This window comes from Pieris rapae, chromosome 1, assembly GCF_905147795.1.
Source record: "Pieris rapae chromosome 1, ilPieRapa1.1, whole genome shotgun sequence".
In the NCBI taxonomy this organism is placed as follows: Eukaryota; Metazoa; Arthropoda; class Insecta; order Lepidoptera; family Pieridae; genus Pieris; species Pieris rapae.
The window spans coordinates 4,730,713-4,756,902 of NC_059509.1; the positions used below are offsets into that span (position 1 = coordinate 4,730,713).

The window sequence follows — 26,190 nt, forward strand, 5'->3', positions numbered from 1 at the left end:
TTCAGGGTACATGGGTCAGGAAATGAGGTTTTGAAGTGGCTGTAAAACTAATAAACTTGAAACTATGAGCGTCTGCACTAAAGCAGTGAAGTGCTGTAATAAGTGTACGAGTTATGCTAAAGTTGCTGGATCAAAGTTTATAGCCTACATAAACTGCAGCCGTAGTTTTAGATTACCGTATTGCTATTTACTGCCATAAAGATAAGTAAACATCATTACTTAATAATTTTGTTCTATAGATTGTTTACCAAAAAATGTGAACACTGGCAACTGATGAAATCTTGAAATCTTTCTTAGATGAAACCGATACGCGACACGGGGCAATCGCTTTTCTAGTAGTAGTTTCGGCAAAGACGAAAACTAACTAAAAACCAGAAGCACTTGCGACGGTGGACCTCTCAAGATGATAAACGGCGCAGTGGCTGTTAACCAAACAAAACAATATTTTAACCACTCACGCTCAAGATTCAAAAGAAGTAGAGTACCTATTTTATTTTTAACTTTCGCTTCTTATTAGGTTGTGCATAACTGTATATGAAGTCCCACATAGTTAAATTGTGATATAAATATTTCTGTAGCCGGCGAAGCTCAAAGCTTATACAGTAACTGCACTTAAACAGCTGCAAAAGTTATTCTCACCGTTTCCAAAGAATATATATATAATACATTATTTATTAGCCAATTTACAATGGTTAGTTAAACTGAGAATTATTTTGGTTATTTGTTTACGGACAGTACAATAGCTTCAATTCTTGTGAGAACCTATAATCCTTTAATGACTTAATAACCAAGATAACAGTTTCAATGAAACAAAAGATGTTGACTTCCCCGAGTTAAAGCTGAGGGCATTTCTTAATGATCAGGTAGTTAAGGGAATTGTATAAATATAAGTTGTAGAAACAGTTTAAATAGTTTAGTATCGTTAAAGATTTGAATGTGCTAATATGGTGAATTTAAAACCGGAAAGTTCTGATGGTTTTGCTAACACACGTCGCAATCACCGCAATTTTGGTTATAGATTTGGTAGGGATCGTGAAGAAAAAAAACAAGTACCCAATGGTCTGTTACAATTAGATGCCTTGGCACAGAGGTCAGTGATGTTAATGGAAAAACACGGATCGACTTCGAGCAACAATTACCATGTCGCGATGGATCTTTTGCGATTGCAATACAATCTGGTAAGTCAGTCAATTGATTATATAAATTATTCGTATATTATATGAGATTGATTTAAAAAAACAGAATCTTTTACGTGTTATGTATTCACGTCAAGTCAGTTGTTAAATTTTAAATCACATTAGGTATATAGGAAAAATATTAGTAGTCATATTTGCTTTTTGGGTTTGCGCTGTTTTTATATATTTGTTTGTACTATAAACTCAAAGACCATGAACTATGTTTTAAACATCACTCTACTAAGGTAGTACACACAGTGATTTGCACATAGCAGTAGGTATGCCAGCTTAATACCCAGTAAAACTTACGAATTTAGTGGCAATGAAAAGCATACAAGACGATGTATTTCAAATCTTTCGGTATTTCAAATAACGTACAACAGGACAAGCTCAATGCAACGTTTTTTTTGATACATTAATAAAAAAGTCATGGGCAACAGATTATTATATATCATAGTAATAAACATTTAAGGGAAATTCTTCTTTCAGAACTTTATCGTTCTCTGTGAACAGTGCAACGGACCGCACGCAGTTGACGAGATATTAGCTCCAGAACGTTAACCATAAAAGCATACATTACATGCGAAGAAAACATCTGAGCATCGCGCTCTCTATATTGCTCGAAGCCTGTATCTGTGTTTTAGAAAATAACAATACTAACGATATATATCGTTAGTACTGTTATTACCCATGCTTATAGATGTTTCTCATATGTAGTTATTTATTTTAAGTCGTAATTTTAAGAAGTAATTGTTTCTATTGTATTTTGTGATTTATCGTTTTTTTTATTGTGTAGTGTTAAAAATTGTGAAACAATAATTAAGCAGTGATATGAGATTTTCATAATTATGTATCTTTGCGAGAAAATTAAAATACTTAAAAATCTAAGCAGTCTTTTACTAAACGCTTCCTACCTACCTATAAACATGCATTCCAAAAATAAATAAATACTTTTGATACTTTATTTATATTTACAGTACGTAAATAAGTACTATTTTTAGTATTTTTTTAGATCCATTAAATACAAATCTATGGAAAAAGAGCTATAGAATTTGTTTTTAAGAAAATATATATCTTAACACATAAATAAATAGTGAATTTAATCATGGTTCTGATAACACTTGAAACACAAATCATGGGACTAACTATTTTTTATTCATTTTCATAGAACTAAAAGAGTGTATAATTCAAAGGTATTAGTACAAATCAGAATCTATTAGACTGGTATATATTATAACGTTATCAGAATGTTATTAATAAGGAAAAGGTTTTTACTTCACCTTTACCGTAATAAAGTCTTCAATTTCAACGTAAATATTGGGAAAGCTTTAGGTTTTGTAGGGAAATAGGAAAGTCATTAAGGCCTCATTAACATCTGTTTGCGAGATTTCCTTTGTGAGGCAAAATTTTGAGGTGTAAAGTTAAACACGCATTCTTGGGGCGTGTAATTATATTCGTGTATTAGGATTCCATTTCGTCAATAATGTAACCAAAGCAAGACTAATAAAACATGACTTAATTAATGTACAATCTTATATACTTCAAAACACAAATATAACGTAATACAAGGTGTAGCTAATTATCGTGCTAATACTGACGCGTAAGCAATGTGTCGTTTGTACCCGACATCATAGGAAAACAGTGTTTGTGAAAAATGTTGCTTCAGATTTCGAATTCGCGCCGATGGGATCACAAGTATGAAGTTATATGATTAACACCGTATATCACTTCGCGTCACTCATTCAATGCAGTTAATTAACCTTTTACACGTTCTATCGGGTGTCGTGCTGACAAACATGAATGTGTTATTCCCATAACAACCACTTTTTCAATGTTTATATATTTTCTTGGTTATTAAGCGTCATTTAAAACGATTGTTTTGTGTATATTTTCGTACTTACCTATTATTAGTATATTTCTGTTCACTTCTGTTTTATTACTCTTTTTTTCTTATCTGTAAAGCATTAACAACTATACCTACAAATGTTTTTCTGACATCTAGTTACCATTAAAATGACATTTTTTGATGCTGATTATGGTGACTTTTTTATACAGAATTCTGGAAATATCAACGAACAAAAGCTATTTAGTATCAATTATTACGTATTTAGATAATTATTTTAGCCTGTCCAAGCCTCTTATCAAGGTGATGGTCCCTTGAATCCGCCCTTGGTGTTGTAGCTGTTTAAATATTGTAATAGAAAAAGTCCATAAAAGTGTGGCTCCAATCATTCGCAAAGATATTAAGGCGGAATGTTCCATAGAGGGTGCCATTAAGGAGTGGAACGTAGGAAATTAACCGGCAGCTTGATGTTAATCTGAGGAAGCAATATACGGAGGCTCAGCGACGCCTTTCTTAATTACAGCAAATCCAACGCAGCTACTAGATTAAGTGATTTCCAATCAGGAATTGACCTTACTTTAATAACCTTATTTGCCCGTCGTTGCTGTTTATTGCCCCATTAATCCTAGGCGTTTAATTAATTTATACTTTGAATTTACAAACCATAAAAGCAGTATAATAATATAATTCATAAAAATATTACGATCGATTCCAAGATAAGCCCTCCGTATTTTTACTTAACATCGCGAGTGACACCCAACACTCCCTGGAGGAAATACAATAGAACGTTATACCTAGTGAGACACTAAGAGGAATTTCGGTTAGAATGCGGTCATATAAAACGTTTGAAAGCATTTGTAATGAAGGCGAGAAGCCCCGAGGGATACAAGTGTAATGTCAAATGCATGTAGCATAGTGAATCGTATGTGCACTCGCCTCGGGAAATTTAACAAAGTAGTAATTCTTTGTTAAAGACTTAATATAGACTAGAGACTATTGCAGTTGGCATGGGCTTAAAGACAAAGAAGCATTAATATGAACTTACAAATGCGTAGTACAAAAATTTAATTGTTATTTATACTGTACTTTGGTGGTCTACTTATATGAACTTTCAAATTAAATTATGTTTTTTTAAGATTTACATGTGTCTACATTTATTATATTATGAACTTAACTAGACGTTTCAAATGCTTTACAGGAGTCATGGCTACAGACAGATTTTTGCATTCATGTAGCACAAAGGTTTTTCTTGCTTGTAGCTTGTCGTAAACTTTAAAACCATGAAAGAAAGAGAAATCTAATCTTGGTACCATGGACATGAAACAAAATAAATGTCAACATTGAATGAAAATCACAGATTTTTTACTGGATTAATAATTTATAAAATTCTGTAAATATTTTTGCCATATCTCAATTTTATATGAACGACGTTACAACTAAAGTAAATTACATAAAAGTACGTCATACATTTGATTACGTTCATTCAAGCTATAATTGAAACATATTCACGTGCTCTGTGGTTATAGCGTATACAACACAAATTAAATTACGCGCGTTATTCATCGTGTTTAATTAATGAGGGAAAATAGGTCAGTTATGTCAAATATCTTGTCTTGTTTTTTTAAATATACATATGGCAGAAAAAGAGTGACGTCACTACCTTCGAGGTGCTAAGATTTCTGTATCTGTTTCGTGATCATTATTTTTTTATAATAGCAAGTTTTGTTAAGTTTGGCAAGGCCAGTAGGTTTCTCCTCTATATAAAACTTTACCATACGTGCGAGTGCTGACTGCGGACATAGATAGTCCTTTTGTGCACATTAGGGTTTCGTACCTACCTCAGGGATGAGTCACGTGCTCAAACCAGAAGGCCAGCACTGCTGCTGAAGATAATATTACAAACATAGTATATAATGTATACTTTGAAATCATTGACCTTAAATCTTTTATATTACAAAACTTTAAATATGTACTACTAAAATATTCTTACGTTTGTTATACTCAAATTATGTTTATGTAGTGTTGAAAAGAGACAGGTCTTTTTAAACTAAGGAAAAACAGTGTTATGAAACTTTTTATCCTAAATTCTTATAAATCATTAAATGTTTAATATTTTTTTGCCAATTTAATAATGTAAAAAATTTGATAATTATATTTGTTTGACTTTGAAACATATTTTAATAAGATCATTATAATAACACATTTAAACATAAACACGCACTTGAATTGTTTTAGAATTTAGGGCATAAATAGTTATAATCAATAAGAGAAAATAGTGTAATTATTTAGAAGAATCTGTATTTAATGGAATTGCTGACCCATATCTTACCTTACTTTTTCATAATACGCTTTGGAATTAATGTTAAAGTATTTTTTTAAATAAATAAATGTGACACAACATTTTCTTTTAGAGGATTACTTTTATTAGTTACAACATAAGCTGTCGCAACACCTTTTTTAATCCCAAAACCGATAAGAGAAAATTGAATTTTAAAATTGCCGTGTCGATATCGGTAACTGCTAAAATATTACAATTCTCAGTGCGCCGCAGAATGTTTAGCTTAGCAGTAGGATTACTTGGTGAGTGGAATGCGGCTTGAATTATGAATTTAAAATTCGGAAGGCGACGACAAAGTGGAAATGAAACAACACGCTGATTTTAAACCAGCTTAAATTCTTTCGACTAATTCAATCTGTTGCATTGGAGTTTTTAATAACTTTAATTGGTAAAGGATTTGCAGAGTCGGATAAGCATTTAAGAGTTTTGTTTGTAATATTTCAAATAAATTATATTAAAATAATGAATTTCAGTACAGAGTTGTCAAGAGTATTATAATATATAATCTCATGTATTATTTCGATATGAAGTTATGCTGAATATTATATTATTAAGGTATATAGGTATTATAGGTAGGTTTTATATATAAAAGACAGGTTATAAATAATTTTAATATAATATTTATAAATAACTCAATTATCGCTTTGTATTTTGTAATATTCAATTGATTTTTCAGCAATACAATGTATCCCACAAATATCCTACAGTCTGAAGTTTAATGCCGATTTAGATCGCATACTTAAAATCCTACAAAAACAAAAGAATATTGAAACTATCAACCAAAGTGACGTAGATTTACATACCCACAATGATCACGTACATAATAAACACCACAAACATTTATTCTATGATGATAGAGGAAATTCTATCTCCACCGATACTAGTGAAAATACAAATCCAGGACTAAATAAAATACATAATTTACTTCTCAAAAAACAAAGTAAGCCACACGAAACAGATTCTAAAAATCTTCAAGACTATTCAAAAGTATATTTGGTACTGGACCCGCAAGCTAAAATAAACGCAGCAGACGTGAATCGGATTGGTGAAATGTAAGTGAATAAAATTCTAAATTAAAAATTTAACTTTTTCACCCATTTACGTCTCGTTAGTATTCCATTGAGCACGTTTAACTTGTACCACTGCAGGCGTTTAGAACTAACCGAGATAAAGTACATACGCTGAGCATTAATATGGTTTAAGGCAAGTAATAGGATCATAAAATATATGAAATATAAGCACTTATGTCCTTTTGTCTGGAATGCAGTTTTAATTTGAAATGTGTTAACTGATTTTCTAAACAGAGAGTCTATAGTTAGAGAAATTAAAAAAAAATTGATGAGATACAAAAGGATTATTTGATTTTGTTTTTACGCAATTAATATGGTAAAGAAAAATATCGTTCTTGTCTTCTAAGAAATTATCAATAAAACATGGTATTTAAAGTCACAATACTACGTCTTATTTGATCAAAAATAATTTAAGATTTGGCGATTGCGTTCGTCTCCTGAGTATTCTGTCTCGTCCACTATGGAATTATGCAGGCAGTCTGCGGGTAAAAAATACGCGTTAGTTATCAAAAAAATAAGTACACAGTTTTTTATACATAATATTTCGTTCAAGAGTTTCATCTTTAATATCAAGTCAAGGTAAGCTAGAAACAAAGCCTCCACCGAAAAAGATGGCTCGTTACAAAGGTTTTGTTTTAATGGATGACTTTCTTGCAAGAAGAAGGAACAGGGATACAAATGAAAGTAAGACCTTCATTGTAAATATACATTTTAAAAATCAATATTTGCTAATACAATAACAATTCATTTTAATTGTTTTCTATCAGATACCTCCAGTCCTCCAGTTTCACCCAAATTAATTCTTAGCACGATGTTTTTTTTTTAGAATTTTCAAAGGATTCCATTGAACGTGATTACAAGCCGAAAAGGGCGAGAAATGATTACGCTAGTGGTGGGAGAACGGCTATACCATATATAGGTCATCGTGGTGACATCTATGAAAAGGAGTGACACGATTCAATAATATTAGTCGTAACGATATTAATTAAACTATCTTACAGCGATACCTTTTATTAAAGTGTTATAAATCTTAAGTAGGATACTCAGAATCACACGGTAGGCCTTTGTTATGGGTTCAGGTTTTTGTAAGTTGTGAGTCATTCACATGATTAAAACATAAAGTCATCGTTTGGTAAAGATACAAAAGGATTCTTTGGAAATTATCTTATCAAATCTCTAGCTCCTAACCATCTTTAAGACTTTGCAGTTTAATAGAAAAGGAATTTTTATTCCAATACAAGATTACAAATATTATTATTTCTACGGATGCTAGTCGCCTAGAGAATTCTTGTGATGTAGACTCGAAGCAAATAAAAGCTAAATAATCGAACAGACCTTAAATATACGCTTGTAACACGCAATTGCGTTTTAAAAATTACAACACACAAGGCATAAATAAAACAACACAATACCTTAGATATTTTACTAATACATACATTATAATATACAAGTATATCACAGTCATCACTTCAGTAGGTAAGTACTTCAATATAAATACTCCTGTATTACAGTAAGGTATTTTTATCTAAAGTTAGGAATTATAAATAAATGAAGCATTGTACTAACTAACCAGACACATATACATATTGGATTCTTTATGATATGAACATATCAATCGTATTATTACAATTCTCATGACTAAAAAATAGAGTTAAAACAAATGAATACATATTTAAATGAACACAGTTTTAAGTAACACATTTTCAGAGATTTGTAAAAACAACGATTTGGTGGTTCAGCATACTTCAACAAAACGAATAACACGAATATTTTCATAATAAAACTAACTCTATTCTAGGTATTCATACTTTGATATACTTTAATATAAACTATTTGGTGTTATATACCATTATTTTAATACTTTATAAGGTACATCTACATATTATTAAATAATTAAGTTATAATTATGTTATGCTTCATAGTGCACTTAATAGAAAAATACTTAGATATAATTAAGAAAATTGGAATATATTGGACGTATAAAGATTTGCTAAATAAAAATGTTTTAGGTTCTTTTATATCCGAGCTCTTAATTTAGATTTTAATAGATATAGATTATAATATAGATTTCCCATTTATTTTTCACATAAACTCCATATTACACTATTAACAAAATAACTGATCTGTCATATTTTTACAGTAAGAAATGAATGAAATTAAATGAATACGTACTGTCTTAGACAACCGAAATCACATACTGAATTCATAATATATACTTCCATCTAAAAAAATAGACCAAAGAATCAAAATATGTGAGTAGAATAGGTAATGCTTATTTATATAATGAACTTCCTCATAATGTTATGATAAAAAATAATATACATTCAGAATGTAATCTCGAACATTTTAGGCTCGCCTAACAGTGTAATTAGATTAATTTGGTTTTTATGATTAGTATATTTTTATATAATTATTAATTATTATTAATATAGAATCCCAGCATAAACGATTTATAAGGTACCTTTGATATAATGACAAAAACCTACAAATTTATAATATTGTTGATAAACAGAAAACAATGATAAAATGTCAAACTATTTATTATGTATCAATATTTAGATTTCATCTTATACTACTAAATGTATGAGATTGAAGCAAACGTTAAATCTTGCTCTGAAATGGTAGAGGGAAATCGCAGTAAATTTAAAGTAGGTTCGGAGTAAATTTTATTGAAAAATTTATTTGCAGTTTTCAGAGAGATCTACGGAAATATTTTAAATCCCTAATTGACAAATTTTTGGTTTGAACCATATTTAAATAAAGTTTTTAGAAACAATAACACATATATTTATATGTGTTATTGTTTCTAAAATAAAATAAATAAAATTACACCATTTACAACAATACGAATATTTCAGTTTAAGACATTGATCATATTTCTTTTTGTTTATAGTATCGGTCATTCGCGCTGATGATTTTGTGATTGACGTAAACGTTAATAATATATATCGAATACAGGTCTTGTCGTTTTTAATTAATCAACTGAGATTTGAACACTTTGTGCAAGCGTTGTAGCCGGTAGAATGTAAACATTCAACTTACTAAAAATAATATAAAATAAAAAATGTAAATGAACAATATGCTTGTCTACATACAGTTATGACCATTGAATCAAAAGTTCTACGTAATTTTATTATCGTAGCATTGGCGTAGCAAAAACTTGAATGACGTAGCTGTTCGAATAAGTGCGTAACTATGACCCGCCTATACGTCCTAATGAACCATTTAATATGCGCCACGCCCTACAGCTAGTAAATTATTATATTTTTAAACGTGTATTATATACTAACTCTTGTTAAATAACTTTCTAAGTTATTTTATACTCGTTTCGGGTACATATCCTTATGGACTATTTTAAGGACATTATTATAATTGACTAGAAATCCAAGCTATAACTAGGCCATAATTTTAATTAAACCTTAATTGAGAACTTATGTGTAGGATTCCACTTAACTTTGAACATGTATGAAATATTATTTAACGTCACACATACATACGTATTAAGTGATATAAATTTATAAAATTTAACTGATTTATAAAAGATTGAGGTTATAGACGAGTATTTTTTTAAATTATATCGATATTACAACACTTGAAATAGCAAGAGCTAAATAGGCTGAAAATGCGGATACACACTGAGAACGTCTAAACTTTTTATTGACCTTTTATCATTTCCAACACATTTTTATTTTTATTTCAATCTTGAATGTTGCCCTATCACACCTAAGTGATAATTACTATTAATGTTTGAGGAACTACACAAATATAGCTTAAAGAGAAAGTTCGAACATATTTATAGGAACATAAAGTATGAGATAAAATTTTCATACATATCAATACATTCACACTTAAAGTATTGAGATCTAATTATTAATGAACTTTATTGGAAGACAATTTAATAATAAAATCTAGTCTCTAAGATGCTTAGAGATAAATAAAATTTCTGATAGGGAATATATGTTCAATTCATTAACATAATTTCTTAACTAATATTACATTGTATTATGCGTAGTAGAGGTATGTGAAGGTTTAAAAGAATCAGTCTGCTTTGGGTTATAACTATTATATACATTTAAAATAACGTAAAATGTGCTCGGAAAATTAAAATAAAATTGTTCCCTCTCCAGACAATTCACTACTCTATGACTATAATGCGTGAATTAGATTCTAGTAGCGTGATAGACAAACTAATGGACCCTTTCTTTTCTACACTACGTTTACCTGCTACTATTCACTGATTTACGAACACTGAGCGCCCTCTTCCATAAACCTTGATTCCTCTTGGGCATCCGAGAGGCACCGCGTGGGCGAGATTCGACACCCTCAGAGGTAGTTGGGTCGGGACATACAACAGAGCACTCCCATGCCTTTGTAAAGAGAACCTCTTCGCTTATTCCTCCATAGGCCGTTAACTTCGTCCCCTTTGAGGGCAATGTTGCTCTCTGTGAATTACTTAAACGTTTACATAAAAGCAAATAAACCTAAATACGGAGGTTTAATAGAGACATTATATAACCCGCTCCTTGACAGTAAAATTATTGACATAGCGTCCAAGTGGTATCGATACGAACCGTGCCAGAATTTGTCGGGATCTACTTACTTATCATACTAATTTAGGTTTGAGGTTAAAGCTCTCGTATATTATATGTATACTTTTAAGCAATATTAAAATGTCAATACATCGATAATTCTGCACATGTCACACAATGTGTGTATTTGAAATGTATACACATATGATTTATTAAATGGATCTAACGCCAAGTAAAACAAAGAAATATAGCTAGTGTCTAGAACGTATAAGAAATGAGTGCGTTTTGTATCTCAGTGCGGAGTGTTCTTAATGTGTACGAGAGGGATCTGAGGGTTAAGGCTATTAATATTCTCTTATATTATGAGAGAATAATCTTTTCTATCTTCCCCTAAATACTTCGGGTACCTTGGGTAAAAATAAAAACGATTATCGCGCAAGCCCCATCACATTATTAGTTTTTCCCTTGGTAACACTTATTTAAATCATCTGAAATATCTACATAATAGAATAAAATTGCGTCAGTTTTATTATTGTCTTTTATTAGCTTGTAAAACATGTTCAATAAAATTGAGCTTCTAATAATTATTTACGATAGCTGTCAATATTTAATGACGTCATATCCGGAAAATGAGATTGCATTTTTCAACACAAATTATTCAAGCGTGAGTAGTAAAAACGAACAGAAATTATCCAGTATTTGAATTGATATGTTTTTTACTTAAACATACTTAGCACATCAAAATTTGTTATACTAAAACACGCTTTTTTTCATCTTCAACTTTAGCTTCGTAGTCATAATTGAGGCGATAGATTAGCTTTATGCTAACCAATCCTTGGCAATTCTATTGTGTGGTTCGACATAGCGACTAGTATAATAAAAATATTTTACCTAAATGACTAAGCGTCTCGTGTTGTGGGAGGAATTCCTGTATATCGGAGACTATTCTCGTAATTTCCTGCGTGTCCTTGGCAATACTGCATAGCTCCTCTTGATTGAAGTCAGGCGTTATTTGCTTACACAACAGAATCTGACTGATGACGTTACCAAAGTTAGATGGTCCAGCACGATTTTCTGGGAATTACACATATAGTATTAAAATCTAATTAAGTTATGAACAAATTCTAGCCGTAGTTTCCTAATAATATTTACATACATTACATTACATACATTTATAATATACTCCAGGGTCTAATGAAGGAACTAACTTCAACCCTGTATCACTAAAATGGAACTATGATGCAAGTTATTTCTCAAAATAATTTTTAGAACATGTAAGGTTGAGATTTGGCCCGGCGTAGCCTGCATCACACTTCAAGTCAAATCAAACCGAGCTAATAAAAGCCCGTTTGTGTTTTGATCATTGCCATGCTCATAAAAAAATCAAGATTGTATTAATTAATAACATTAGACTTTAAACATTGGGAAATAAAAACAATATTATAATAACTGAGTAATGAAAATAAAGAACACGCCTGACCTTGTCTCATTACTAAGTCTTAGAAGTTTGTGTAAAAAGTGGAAATATAACAAACCTGACGTCATTAGCGAAATAGTTAAAGTGTGACCTACATAATTGCCACAGCTCATTATATAAATTCATCATACATTCACCGAAAATGCTTTGTTATACTTTAATTAATTTTATCGTCGTTCTTAACGATGTCAAAACAACGAAAGCACGTTAATTGGAGGAAAGTGATATTGATAAAGTCTAATCTTTCTTTAGATGCTTGAGAATTGTCTTCATTTTATTTCGATCAGAGTGAATAGTAAAATATCTGTGTTTATCTAATAAAAAAAAACCAAAAAATCAGTCATTTTTTCATATAGGTAACACAATGTACACTTATGAATCATCAATATAGAAATATATATTAAATGCTTCTAATTTTACATTTACTGACAGTTTTCAAATCAAGGGCGTAGAACGGAAGAGAAGAACTGGCAATAAACTCTCCGCCACTCTTTTGTGTGACGTAAATGTGACCTAATTATTTTATTTTACGCTTTAATGCTTAATAATTTTTAATATGGATTCAGTCATTTTAATATTATCGACGTACGTTCTTTTAATTGTATATTAATAAGATGAAATATTCTCTGTGGTTAAAATGAATGTACTTTTATTTGACCATAACGAAAGTATTGCCTGTAGTTAATCTGTACATTGCGTTACCTTTGCTTACAAAGGCATGGAAATATACGATACATGCAAAACAGAATTTTTTATGCATTTTTTAATCTATTTATTTAAAAAGCCGACACTTTTTCCATTTTCATCACTGGACAATACTTTTTAGCGGGCAAAAATGTTGGCTTATACGCTATAGTAAGTAAAAAATATAAATACCGTAATATGACGACATGTCCATGGGCACGAGCTGAACTAGTCTGTGACACTTGGCAAGTTCCCGCAAAAGAAGGTTCGACATAAAGTATAATAGCACCAATTGAGGCTGTTCAGCATAGATTTCTCCACTAGACCTAAAATAAATATATAATTTTTATGCGTCATTAAAATTAATTAATAGGTGGGTATTGGAAGTCAGTATAGAGAACATATAAGATATGTATTTATTATATATGTATGTCTATTCTCCGGCAAGGCTAACTGGAAACTGGGATAAATTACATCAAATATTTTTGGCAGCTATTGGTGGACAATAATCACAATTACATTAAAATTTTAACTCAAAATTACCAAACTGCACTGCGGTCACCAATGAATGATATTATTAATGAGTATATGAGTCATAAAAAGTTTTTGTTACAAAATTTATTTGGTTATCTTTTCAGGCAACCGTAATGGAAGTTTAATGACATTAGGATACTACTTCTATGCTAGTTTCTTTTAATATCATCTGTTTTATTAACAGTCAGAAACTTGTATGAAAACCTTCGCTTCAATATAAAAACAAAGAATTCACTATGGCTTGTTTTGAAGCCATATTGGAAAATATCAGATAGTATTAAAACACGATGTCAAAGTATGGACTTTAGCATTGAACAAAAAATTGTTGCACAGAGAGTTTATAAATTTATTATGTTATATAACCCTAAGGTCACATTTTCTACCCATTTTGACGTTTTATATCGAAGTTTATTACCGAAGGGTATAAAAAGAACATAAAGAACACCTTTCAAAAATAACTTAAGTTAAAAGGGCTGTTAAGGTTAATGTAATATTGTTGTTAATGATTTTTTTATCTATTGGACACAATTACATTTCTGTAATGTTAGTTTATGGTCCCTGCCATTGATGTACATTTTATATCATTCATATCCTCGATACGAAGAAATGGTGAAAGCAATTCGATGAGTATATATATGATGATAGATGATAATATATATTTATCATCTGTGACATCAAAACCTAGTTTGAGTATTATAGATTACATTTTAAGCGAGCGATTGGAAGCAAGCCCTCTAGCATTGAGAATGACTATAATCAGCGGAATCGATTAACATGAGGCGTAATTCTTAAAAAAACAAAATCTCAATTACATAAACGTTTACTTGTATTTTTTAAATAAAATCCAATAAACCATACAACTTTATTTCAATAAAAGTAACAAGAAAATAGTTGAACTTTCTATAGAAATCACACAATGGATAGATTTATTAGTTTCGCGGTTTACCGCGTTTAAGGATCCCATTTGGGAATCGGAACTTTGCCGACGTAATTGGTTCACATTATATCAACTTTCTAAATACTTTGTATTAAGTACTGGTACATAATTTAATAGCATTATAGAGAAAAGTAACTCCTTTGGGAATAAGGAATTCTTATATGTAAGTGACATTGGTAAAGTAATCTTTCGCTTTCGGTAGGTATCATAGGGACATGTTTATGTAAATTTTCACTGATAATATACTTTCATTGTTTCATTGTTGCTGATTGTAGAAATAATTTAAAGTTAAAATTATGAATCTACGTATATATATAATAGCTATGTTATGTAGTAATCTATTTTAAGGATATCAAATCACATACGTTAAGAAAAACTAAAATCCCGCAGTGCTTGTTCAACACCATAACAACTATGATTTTTGATCTTATAAACAGCAGTTTGTTAAATAATTTTTTTATTTTAATATTTGTGAGAGTATGTTTATTAATGTAGCCGAGAAAAAGTAGTATTTATGTGTGCTGTGGTTACTATATCTTTGCACGTTTGATATTCAAACAAAATTGAGATGCACTTGTTATATGTTTTACACATGATTTAACATTTGAAGAATATGTGATAACTACCTCACTTATTAATAACTAAATCAATAAACTATATATTTTTTAATATATGGGGATACTGTACCACACAGAACTTGCACCAATGAAGTTATAAAAGTTTTTTATGTATTTTGCTTGTGTGTTTGCATTATGCACGAATTATAGGTGTACATTGAGAAAAAATAACTAAAGTATAAGCAGATAAAAATAGGTATAAGGTTATTAAGTAACAATTTGTCTAGTTGGGCATTAATCTGCCTCGACCGCTGCCCACGGAGTACGAGCCGAATTCAGCCCTATTCAACTTTTACCTATCCTTTGTTCTGAATTGCAAATACATTTCAGTCCCGAGTTCACGGTGGAATAACCACTTTACAAAACGCTTAATTTAATTTATAAATGTGTGTTGTATTTGGTAAAGCAATTCTTTACATTCAACCGTTCGATAAAATTTTAATGAAAATAAAATGAATGGTTTCGTGTGTTTAGAATGTTTAGGAAAATGTTTTATGAAATAACGAAATGCATCAAATTCTTTATAAATTGCCTTTTGTTTACTGGTTTTAGGTTATTCGCTCTTTTTTGGCTTAAACTTTCTTTATAAATACAACTAATTAGGCAACCGTACATTTTAACGTTAATCTGAATGGTTGTCATATTTGATATTAAATTATAGTAAGTTAAATTCTTTTTATACAAAGTTACCATGGCCGTCAAACCACGAAAGACAATACTGTAATTCGAATCATCAATGAAGCAATTACAATTGGTAAGAATTTAAAGTAATCATTGAATTTACTTATGCTAGTCGAAAAGCCTGAAAACTTTGATTTAGACAAAGTTGTGAAATGGAGTAAATCGTATGGTCTTCAGATAAACCCTTATAAGAGCCAGTCTATTATCATCGGAAGTGCATCGTATATAATGAGAATAAATTGGTCAACTTTACCCCAGATTACTATAGATAGTACGGCTGTTCCGTTTTGCTCCACTGTTAGGAATTTGGGCATTACTTTGGATAAAACCCTGTCTTGGCAGCCCCAAATAAATGAACTGAGCAGGAGGATTTTTTCTTCTTCCCACGCACTTAATAGGTTACGCAATTTTTTGCCTATCTCAACTAAAATTTCTCTTGCTCACTCTCTTTTACTTTCTATTCTTGATTATGCTGATGTATGTTATCCTGATTTAACTGAGTTGCAGCTTGATAAGTTAGAGCGCTTACAAAATGTTTGCATCAGATTCATTTTTGGACTCCGTAAATTTGACCATATTTCGGAGTTCCGAAGAAAGCTCAATTGGCTACCCATTCGATTACGGCGTAAGATGCGCATTTTACAACTTCTCTTTAATATTCTTTTTAATCCTAAAACCCCTAGTTACTTAAAGCAAAATTTTATTTTCCTCTCCGGCGGCAGTTTTGACTTACGTTCCTTAGACAACCTAATTCTTGAAACTCCTACGCATAAAACTGAATTCTATCACTCCTCCTTTACTGTGCAGAGTATCCTGCTATGGAATTCCCTACCAATCGATATTAGACGAGCGCAATCTTTAAATGTATTTAAAAAGCTTCTTTTTGATCATTTTCTTTCTACCTCGTAATTAGTTCTGCTTATATATATTTATTTTTATAGGTTAACCTTTTTATTTGCTTTTAAATTTTTGTCTATAATTATTTTTATTTATTATTATTGCTATTTTTTCTTTGATTTTGTTTTATTATATTCAATTAGTTATAGTAACGCATGTTTTAAGTTTAAGTTTTTAGTTTTTTTGTTTTTTTGTTGCTTTTGTTAATTGATTTTTTTTGTACTCTACCCTCTGATGGTTTTTCTTTAACGTTGTGTTTCTCATTAGGGTTGCCTGGAAGAAATCGCTTGTAAGCGATAAGGCCGCCCTTTGCCTTATATCTTTTGTTACTGTTTTTTTTATTTTTTATTTTTTTGTTATGTGTGTTTTTGTATAAGGCAATAAAGGATAAATAAATAAATAAATAAGCCTGTAATTATGAAGAACCCAATGATGTTCCAGTATGTTGGGAGATGTATATGAGAACGCACAACATGAAGCCGCGCGTTCTATGATGGATTCATAGATTAGACTACAATTGATGTTTCCTTCAAAGCACACAGTAAAGACTTTGGTACTGAAGAAAAATATGGTAAGGATGTCTTAGACACAAATACCACTGTATGTTTATATAAAAGGTGATCATAACTACTATGATATATGAAATATACAGCAATGTGTCCGCTCAATACCACATAGGTTACCAGATGTTATAATGACAGGTTATAATAACGTTCATATACATACTTTTTACAGGTAGGTAGCACGAGTTGGCTGGTTTGCTTGGTCGCTTCAACACAAGTACGCCGGAGTCGCCTCACCCTTTCACGTAGTTCTGGGCTATCGTGAGGCTGACCAATATGGATGAGGAGGTCCCGAAACAACGCTAGCTGCACGTTTATCTCGTTTATCAACTGTAAATAAAATAAAAAAAGTCTAACATTGTTACGTAGGTAGATATGGAAGATAATCAGCATTTTTTAAAACGTATGTAGTAGTGTTTTATAGGTACACTAGCGGATCCGACAGACGTTGTCCTGTCTACACGTCTTTAATTTCAAAATTTCAATTTTTAATAAGCCATTTTGATGAAAATTATTATTCAAATGTTATGACAATATCTAACGATCCAGCACATGGTCACACACGATATAACACAATGATAACAAAACTTTTTTTAAATTTTGGGACAGACTAAAATTAAAATTCGAATATTATTTAAAATTTGACACTGCGATGGTAGCGCCGTCTGTCGGATCCAATGTAAAACATACCAAAATCAACAACAACTAATAAATTGAAAATTAATTAAAAAAACATTGTCCAGCGGACAAAATTGTGAATCTAAACCATTCCCAGATCCCCTTGAACACACACAAAAAATTTCGTCTAAATCGGTCCAGTCGTTTAGGAGGAGTTCAGTCACATACACACGCACACAAGAAATATATATATTAAGATGTATTATTTTTTTAAAACATTAAGTGCTTTTTTCTCGGATCCGAGTGGATACTAACGGAGTCATACATACATTCATACATATTTTCAAACATTCATATTTACTTAGTAAAGTTTGGGCTATTTGTATCCATTGTTTAAGTTTAATTGTTTAATGTCAGTTAACCAGTTGTTATTATATTTGTATGTTACAATAAAATAAAGATATTATTAATCGAAATTTAAATTATTTATGTTTATTATTTAAAGCAACAGGCTTCAGACATTTATACATCCAATGCAGCTTCAACGACTCATCTGTTCAGGTCAGATCAGTCAGTGGCTGAAGCTGACGCTGCTAAACTATTCTATCAATAAAAAAATAGAATACAAAATCTGTTGTGAAATTTGACCTAATTAAAAAGAAACAAAAGTTTTCGCATTTTAAACACGGGTCGACTTTTAAATGTGATTTGAGAGCCGCTTCAAGATTGAGTCCATTGCGTGAAACCTATTTAATTATTTACCCAAAAAGGCCGAATAATATCCGAAATGGTAAATTTAATTTTAGCCTTACGACATTATTCTTTAAGTGAATTGAGTTTTAACGTATTATTCGTTGATTATTTTACTAATAGATACATTTGTAAGAAGCATTAACTTGTATTGCAGTGTCATATTGGAACAATAGTTATTAAATATAGTTTGCTGTTGTTGCATTTGCTAGTATTGTATGAAAATGCACAAATAGCTTTTAAAAATACCTCAGTTAAAACAGTTTGTCGGAAATACTGGCCATTTGTAAAATTCGATCCTTATCACGTATAAGTTAATATTTACATAATACAGTGTTCAGTGAAGATTCAATGCAGTATCTGGTTTATTGCCAACTGGCACCAGACACTCTTTGTAACCGATCACGCCTTACATACTTATTTCCACCACTTTCAAGATTAATCTAAGCGATATAAGCTGAAAGCCACATCTCAAGCACTATAGAGACAAGATGGCAATAAATCTTTCATAAAAATGCCGCTAAAAGAGAATAACATTTTAAGGGCTAAGGGAATTCCACTATGCTCTAGTATATTAAAGGAACACATACATACATAAGGTGCATGTTACGAAGTTAATTCTATACCTTCGTTAACTGATGTGCATTGTACTACAACGAGATTGTATGTACTTCGATATTTGAATGTGCTCAATAGTTAGCTCATCTATTTTGACATAGTCTTACTTTTGTTAAAGAATAAAGGATCAAAGCAGGTGTCAACGGGTGAAGGTTAGCACTAAATTCTAAATTAGCCATGTTTGTTGCATGACACATACAATTACATTTTAATTTTTTTATTAATTTAATTAAAATTCAAAGTCAAACATCATTTATTCATATAGGTCACATAATGTACACTTATGAACGTCAAAAAAGGGAAATATACGAACGAAAAAAAAAACGATTTTGACTCGAACAACAACAACATCACTTTGTTTATCCTCATTTAAATCCCAGGCAGGCTTGTAAAAGTCACGCGCAATTTCTAGTTATCCATAATTGGTATAATTTATGGATATCACGTAACTGCGGTTACTATCTGTGTATATGAAATCTATTTCAATACTAAAGACCACAATATTATTTAAAAGTTCTGATGGAAAGTTCTAGAAAGTAGTTTCAATTCACATAACGTCTACTGAGAGGTTACGTGAATTTATTGAATCGCAATTAATTGAATCTAAAAGATTGCTTCTTTGCGAAAATCTTTTAGCGAATCGAAAGGCGTATCTTTATTCGATAAATAGCAATAAATTTATTGGAGAACAAGCGTGCTTATTACCGTCTTATGTAACAATTTAATATTGATGATATTTTTTTCATCAAATAGTTTTTTTAATTCTTGATTTTCTCATACTTTTCTAAAAGGCGTCAGTTTATGTGGTTAAGGTTAAAAAACTATAATTATTCTGCGTATTTTTATTAGAAGAATAGTGAGCAAACGTACCAAAACATAGCGTTAGCAGACTATGACAATTGCATATAAAAAAATCTAGTTAATTTTTAATAGAAATTACGTACTGCAAGGCTCACGACGTTCATACGAATATTACATACACCAACGTGATAGAAGACTTTCTCACTTTAAATATAAATCGCTTAAATTCATATCGATGGGAAATATCTATAGTATGATCAAATAAAATTTTGTTCAAGGAAAAGCAATTGTGCCTTGTTTGACACGATTCAACACTATTATTATGACATGAAAGATCGAATAGAACCCGATATTATATTTGTGGTTATGAGGTCATTTATCAATATGTCAGACTTGCTACGCTTCTTGTGGCAAACGGCTTAGTCAATGTCAATTGTAGCACTTTTAGTAACACATACATATTGCAGATAATTTAAGCGTAAAAAAACGTAACACTTTCGGAATTCTAATAATAGACCCAAGTAAGCTGAAAATAACTTATAAAATAGTGTCAATTGAAGACGTCGTAACTAGGTTTCTAGGCATAACACTAGAATTGGAAGCAACACATTTTATCGATATGCCTTTGCTTTGAGTCGACCTCAAAGTGGCAGACGCAGCAATTATTGCATATCACGCTATGGTATCTTGAAATTCAGTAGAGTTTTTAGACCATTTTTTGACAACAATTATAAATATTTTTCTGTTCATAAGAACAATAATTATAATTATAAAATTATGATATTATGATTATACAACAGCACTTCGTCTGTTGAAGACCAGAAAAGATCGGGGCGACAACTGCAGGATTCGTCAAAACCCCATTAGCAAGCGAAAATATCTTATTGCAAGAAATAAAGATTCCCGCGATTCTATCGAGTATAAATAAACAAGAAATAAACCTTAATGCTTATTGTCGGTATACAGGACATTTCCTAAATAAATCTTTACAATTAAAGAGAGTGGATCGATCAAAACGCTATCTTTCACGCAGGTGAAAAGCAAAGAAATATCCTCTTTACCAATGAAAAGATTTTCACGATTGACGAACACTGAAATAAGCAAAATGATAAAGTGTTCACTCACAGTTCTAAAGAAGCTGCTCATGACTGGATAGGTACAACGTGGTCATCATCCTGCGTCAGAGATGGTTTGGTTGGGCATGTCTTATTAAGGAGTCACAAAACTACAGTTTTTGTGAAAAATTCATGAAAAACCAAAGTGTATCAAGATAAAATCTTCACAGCGATACACTTATCAAAAATATACCGTGAACTTTCCTGCAGGTTTCTGGCTTGAAACCATAAAAGCCAAAGGTGGTCAGTTCGAATAGAATATTTTATTTATTTTTTGCTAAGATTTAAAAAAATATTAGAATGTTAATAATATTACATAACTTCATTTAAAATAATGAATTTACATTTGTAACAGAACCTATAACTGGATTGGGTGATCTATGGATATGTGGATATATGGATATGTCTATGGTGTGTAAGTATTCTCTATATATCCGATATACAACTTTCAAATAAACGACAGAAATCTGAGGACAAGGTGCAATTATATTTTTTCAATTACGAACTTAAAAGATATATTTGTTACCGAAGTACAGTGGGCGCTCCACTAGCCTACTACTACCCCATTGAGCTCACCAAAATCCTTGAAGCCTTATTTTCTTTTATGAAGAATCACCGCATAACGTTAACCAGACGGGCTTTCAAAGTGAAATTTGTGTCTTCTTGAAATCAAAGTCAACATCCCTAATTAATCCAGATTACTTAAGAATGTTTGGATAAGAGAAACTAGAGCTATTAAGGCGATGATCCCTAAGTAAATATTAAAGGTTATATACGGCTGTCTTACATACAGCCGGTGCTTAGCTCATCCAACTACAATTTTGTAATTAATATTTTATATTCATTATTTTCTTCCTTTTTCATTTAATATAATAGGTATATGTTAGGTTTTGTATTATGGAAACTATTCGATTTACATGTAAACATACACATTACGTTATTTTTAATTTAATTTAAACGAAGTTTATTTAATATATATCTCGAAAGACACGCAGTTTTTATTTATTTAAATATAACCTTACGTATATATGTTAGCTGCAATCCACATCTACATTAATTGGGATACAGCATAAGTAATAAAAAGTCTATTATGGACGTAGTATTTTATATATTATAGTGAAGTGTTTATCAACGCGTTTTTAAATTATTGTGGTTACGTTCAAGCTATAATATTTTTTATGCTCGTAAATTATGAAATAGTATTGAAATAGCTTTTATTTTGTTACACGGTTATTCTTTTATTACTCGGGTACATTATCATACATTACCATATTTTATTATGTAATTGGGGCGAACTCGGCTAATTTCAATCAAAGTAGGCAAGAGTTGGTAAACAGATATAACATTGTATTGTGTCAACACGTTTATTTACCTAACGTATTTTTTTATAATACGCCTATTCTAATAGTATTAAAAGACAAGGTTTCTATAAATCTAAGATAATTTAATTTTTAGTTTTAATTTCTTCGTGTGTCATTAATATGTAATAAGAAGTATAACTTCTAACGCGTATACATAAGTACAAACACGTTTTATTTATTCTACCGACAGAACGTAAACATAACTTTGGTCAAATAAAGCTAGGTGCTGAATAATTAATTTAAAATTATATCTTTAATATTTAGGCTTGAGATTTTTTTAAGTAGTTAACTTGGTGCACCTAAAACTTATTTATTTAGTCTGTGAATCTATGTTGTCATTTACTATAACATGCTAATATAGACTAATAGCAATTAAAAAATTAAATTATTAAAATATCTATCAAAATCTATGAATTATACGTACAATAAATTCTCTTTGTCATGTAATCACAGGCCTAATGTAGGTATTAAGTACGTATCTAGCAGCAATTAATAAGTAATGAATAATATATAGGTTTGCTAATATTTCGATAATTAATTATTCGAATGAATTAATTCCGATGATGTTCGATTAATTATTATAGTATACAATACAGGTTTTATTTCTGTGGCTTAGAAATAATTTAATATAAAAAAATATAAATGGTATATTGTCTTTGCCTTATACATCTTAAAAACTTTAATTTTAAGAGTTTGCGTCAGCTCAGAGTACAAAATTCAATTTACAAATTCCGAGTTATATTTGTGTTAGAAAAGACATGCCTTATTCATTTCAAACCCATCTTTCTTTACACTATACGACATAACCTATACAAATAAATACGTCTAATCGATGTATAGTAATTTGACACATTAAAATCAAATCTAATTTCAAATAAGTCCTACTTCACCATGAATTTGTCACTTCAAGTATAAAATCGTGGTGATAAATGGACTTTATTATTTGTTGTATGTTACCCGTATTGCGGCAAAAGGAAATTGCACAGTAAAATTTGATAGAACCGCACAGTTTGCGATTCTGAGTCCCGACTGGGCCTACAATATGTATGGTCTTTTACCCATTTCAATAGGCTTTGGTGTGCGAGATTGAATTGAAATTTGAGCAAGTATTAAATATTTAGCATCTGCAAAATTGGTCTTGCTGAGATTCAGAACAACTTTGGTTAATGTTAACAGTACAGGTTTAATTTTTAAAGCTTTTAATGAAATTATTTCATTTATTATTAAAAAAAATTACAAAAAAATACACAGAATTACTTACAACATATTAAAAGTTTTATTTAATTAGTAAGAATCGTACTTAGATTTTTGATAACGTAGACTACTCCTAGACACAACGTTTCAGTATCAAATATGTTTACTAATAATTAAAAATTTGTGGGTTATCCATTTAGGTCACTTTCTTATTAATTCATTGACCAATTAATCATATCTTATTTGCAATCAATATAATAAATATAAAATAACTCTAATAGTATTATATGCAAAGACAAGAATAATAATTAATTGTATATCTGTGTTCTCTTTGTAAAATACTTTGCAGGTGTTACATTAAACTCGTGAGAAAAGTTTAAACAAGCTGGAGTTAAAGTGAGATGGAATTGAGATATAGGAATCGCGAATATTATTAGCAGCTCCAGTTATCGCAAATTGTGTCACGAAGCATATTATTTCCTATGCCCGTTGGAAAATACTCTAACATCGTGGGAAAGTTTTTTTCCGCCCGAATTATCACGTTGCAGAATCACCATCTTATTGCCTGCAATATGTTTCTTAAAAATATTTTCGGAGATTACAAGAAGTGAGGTTTTTTATTATTTATTTTAAAATGAAAACAAAAAAATTGACAAAAGTAAGGCTTAAGTAGTAAGTTTTGGCAGTAATGTATTGTGGTATTGGTAGTATTGTTTTGCTGATTTTTTTTGTCAAAGAATAAAGAAGTAAAATGTATTGAGCTGATTACCCGTATCGAGGTTTTTCTTATTTTCATCTTTTATAAAATCCGAAGTAAAGCTCTTCTGTACAAAGAAATATTAGTTAATAGAAATCTAACTATTTATATATAAAAAACAGTGACACGATATGAAAAGCGGTTACCTTTCGTAATCAATTTCGAGATATTTTTTTTCTAATAAGTAAGTTGGTGATCAGTTGTTTGTGCCTGACACACGTCATTGAATTTTCGAGTTATAATATGCCGGTTTTCGAGTTAGTAGTCAGTAAAGTCGATTAGTGAACAGCCGGGTTTCGAGCCTAAGACCTCAGGCTAACACGGCTTTGCTTTTTATAGGCATTGTAACAGAATACTTAAGCGATGCGTGAGCGCAAATAAATTATCATTTTAAAAAACGTGTAGAAAGGTAAATAAACTGTATTGAAAGTATTATATATTTTCATGCCACGAAAATCTAAACTGATCATATCAACGTTCACGCACACTTCACAAAGGCTCAGGTTAAAAAAACCTGTACTCACCGAAGCCGCAGAAGGAGTGGACTCGTGATGGTAGGTAGACAGATGTCGAATTGGCCCCGCCATTCCTCAAGCTTTAGCTTTCCATTTGTATCAGACCAACAGCCTTCAGCAGCATATCTCAACTACGTTTAACTGGTCATGATAAATTGATAAAGGCTGCGATAAGAACTAATAGAGTCCGTATTTGTTAAAATATGTGATTTTAATTACATATATTAACAAATTAAGTTTAATTAAAAAAACAGATTAAAGGAAACTAGTACAAGAAAAATCGCGTCTACCGTGAATCATTTATTATGTGCCAATCCAAATATTTTTTCATTTACCTACACTATACGTTTTTATTTTACATATAACGTATATTTAGTATTTTTATTAAATTTTCAAAACGTGAGTTGTCCCGAATAACTAAGTGATCTAAATTTAATAGAAACTGCTGCATGCCAATATATCACAATTTACGCGGGAGTTCGCGGACCATTTACCATGTGTTACGTAGCGCGCTACGAGTCGAGGCACACGGCACGCGTAGCCGTCGCCCGCCCAACTGCCGCAACCGGCCGCCCGCCCTGCGTCCCACCCCGCAAACTACCGTAATGATTGATAAAATAGTTCACCTGCTTTCTTAGGAGGTAAAAAGGACTATACCAAACAAGTGGTCGTGGCACACGCAAGCACGTGAGACTCAGATTACCCGATAAGTTTCCACAATTTACTGGCAACCCGAATCGCTTGCGATCGCTTTAAATAATCAAGAATAATTATTGAATTCTTTGTACGCTTTAGCTTGGTATAAAATGTTTTATACAGCCTTTGATCAGAATTTACAAAATGTCAAAATAAATAAATTAAGATATTGTTTTCATGTTATATTTTCGTGAATTCTGGCGTAATTTTGTCAGGTTCTCAGTCTATTCAATATTGTTTTCTATTTTTTCTTTTATGTATAAATATTTAAATGTTACCCTTTGCCAATATCGGCGTTCGTGCTTCATATTTATATTTCTGAGAAGAACGTGAATAGATTACACGTATCACGTGTGCGGATATATTTAAATTTCAAATGAGGGTTGTTATGCGAAACCAAAGAAAATTTTATACGGAAAT

The 26,190-nt window shown here is 30.8% G+C and overlaps 3 protein-coding genes across 3 annotated transcripts; 2 read left to right on the forward strand and 1 right to left on the reverse strand.

Annotated features, from left to right (window-relative positions):
* Positions 1-892: 892 nt before the first annotated feature.
* LOC123689384 lies at positions 893-1,939 on the forward strand. The gene is made up of 2 exons (XM_045629113.1): positions 893-1,178; positions 1,665-1,939. Exons 1-2 carry the CDS (start codon positions 945-947, stop codon positions 1,734-1,736), a joined length of 306 nt encoding a protein of 101 aa, XP_045485069.1. The 5' UTR covers positions 893-944; the 3' UTR covers positions 1,737-1,939.
* A 3,569-nt stretch (positions 1,940-5,508) lies between these two features.
* LOC110994798 lies at positions 5,509-7,439 on the forward strand. Its single transcript, XM_022261649.2, has 4 exons — positions 5,509-5,598; positions 6,033-6,408; positions 6,980-7,110; positions 7,253-7,439. The coding sequence occupies exons 1-4, from the start codon at positions 5,571-5,573 to the stop codon at positions 7,375-7,377; spliced, it is 660 nt and encodes a 219-aa protein (XP_022117341.1). The 5' UTR covers positions 5,509-5,570; the 3' UTR covers positions 7,378-7,439.
* A 2,947-nt stretch (positions 7,440-10,386) lies between these two features.
* LOC110994871 lies at positions 10,387-25,627 on the reverse strand. The gene is made up of 6 exons (XM_022261763.2): positions 25,569-25,627; positions 25,084-25,239; positions 17,509-17,675; positions 13,309-13,442; positions 11,847-12,029; positions 10,387-10,868 (listed from the first exon to the last, which is right to left on the reverse strand). The coding sequence occupies exons 2-6, from the start codon at positions 25,144-25,146 to the stop codon at positions 10,750-10,752; spliced, it is 666 nt and encodes a 221-aa protein (XP_022117455.1). The 5' UTR covers positions 25,147-25,239; positions 25,569-25,627; the 3' UTR covers positions 10,387-10,749.
* Positions 25,628-26,190: the final 563 nt, after the last annotated feature.

Coding starts and splice junctions, on each gene's coding strand:
- LOC110994871 (XM_022261763.2), bottom strand. CDS start 25,146: ATGGCGGGGCCAATTCGACATCTGTCTACCTACCATCACGAGTCCACT. Junction 17,676..25,083: donor CCACTCCTTCTGCGGCTTCG/GTGAGTACAGGT, acceptor TTTTATTTACAG/TTGATAAACGAGATAAACGT. Junction 12,030..13,308: donor GGACATGTCGTCATATTACG/GTATTTATATTT, acceptor TGTAATTCCCAG/AAAATCGTGCTGGACCATCT.
- LOC123689384 (XM_045629113.1), top strand. CDS start 945: ATGGTGAATTTAAAACCGGAAAGTTCTGATGGTTTTGCTAACACACGT. Junction 1,179..1,664: donor TGCGATTGCAATACAATCTG/GTAAGTCAGTCA, acceptor TTCTTCTTTCAG/AACTTTATCGTTCTCTGTGA.
- LOC110994798 (XM_022261649.2), top strand. CDS start 5,571: ATGTTTAGCTTAGCAGTAGGATTACTTG. Junction 5,599..6,032: donor CTTAGCAGTAGGATTACTTG/GTGAGTGGAATG, acceptor TTGATTTTTCAG/CAATACAATGTATCCCACAA. Junction 6,409..6,979: donor GTGAATCGGATTGGTGAAAT/GTAAGTGAATAA, acceptor ATTTCGTTCAAG/AGTTTCATCTTTAATATCAA.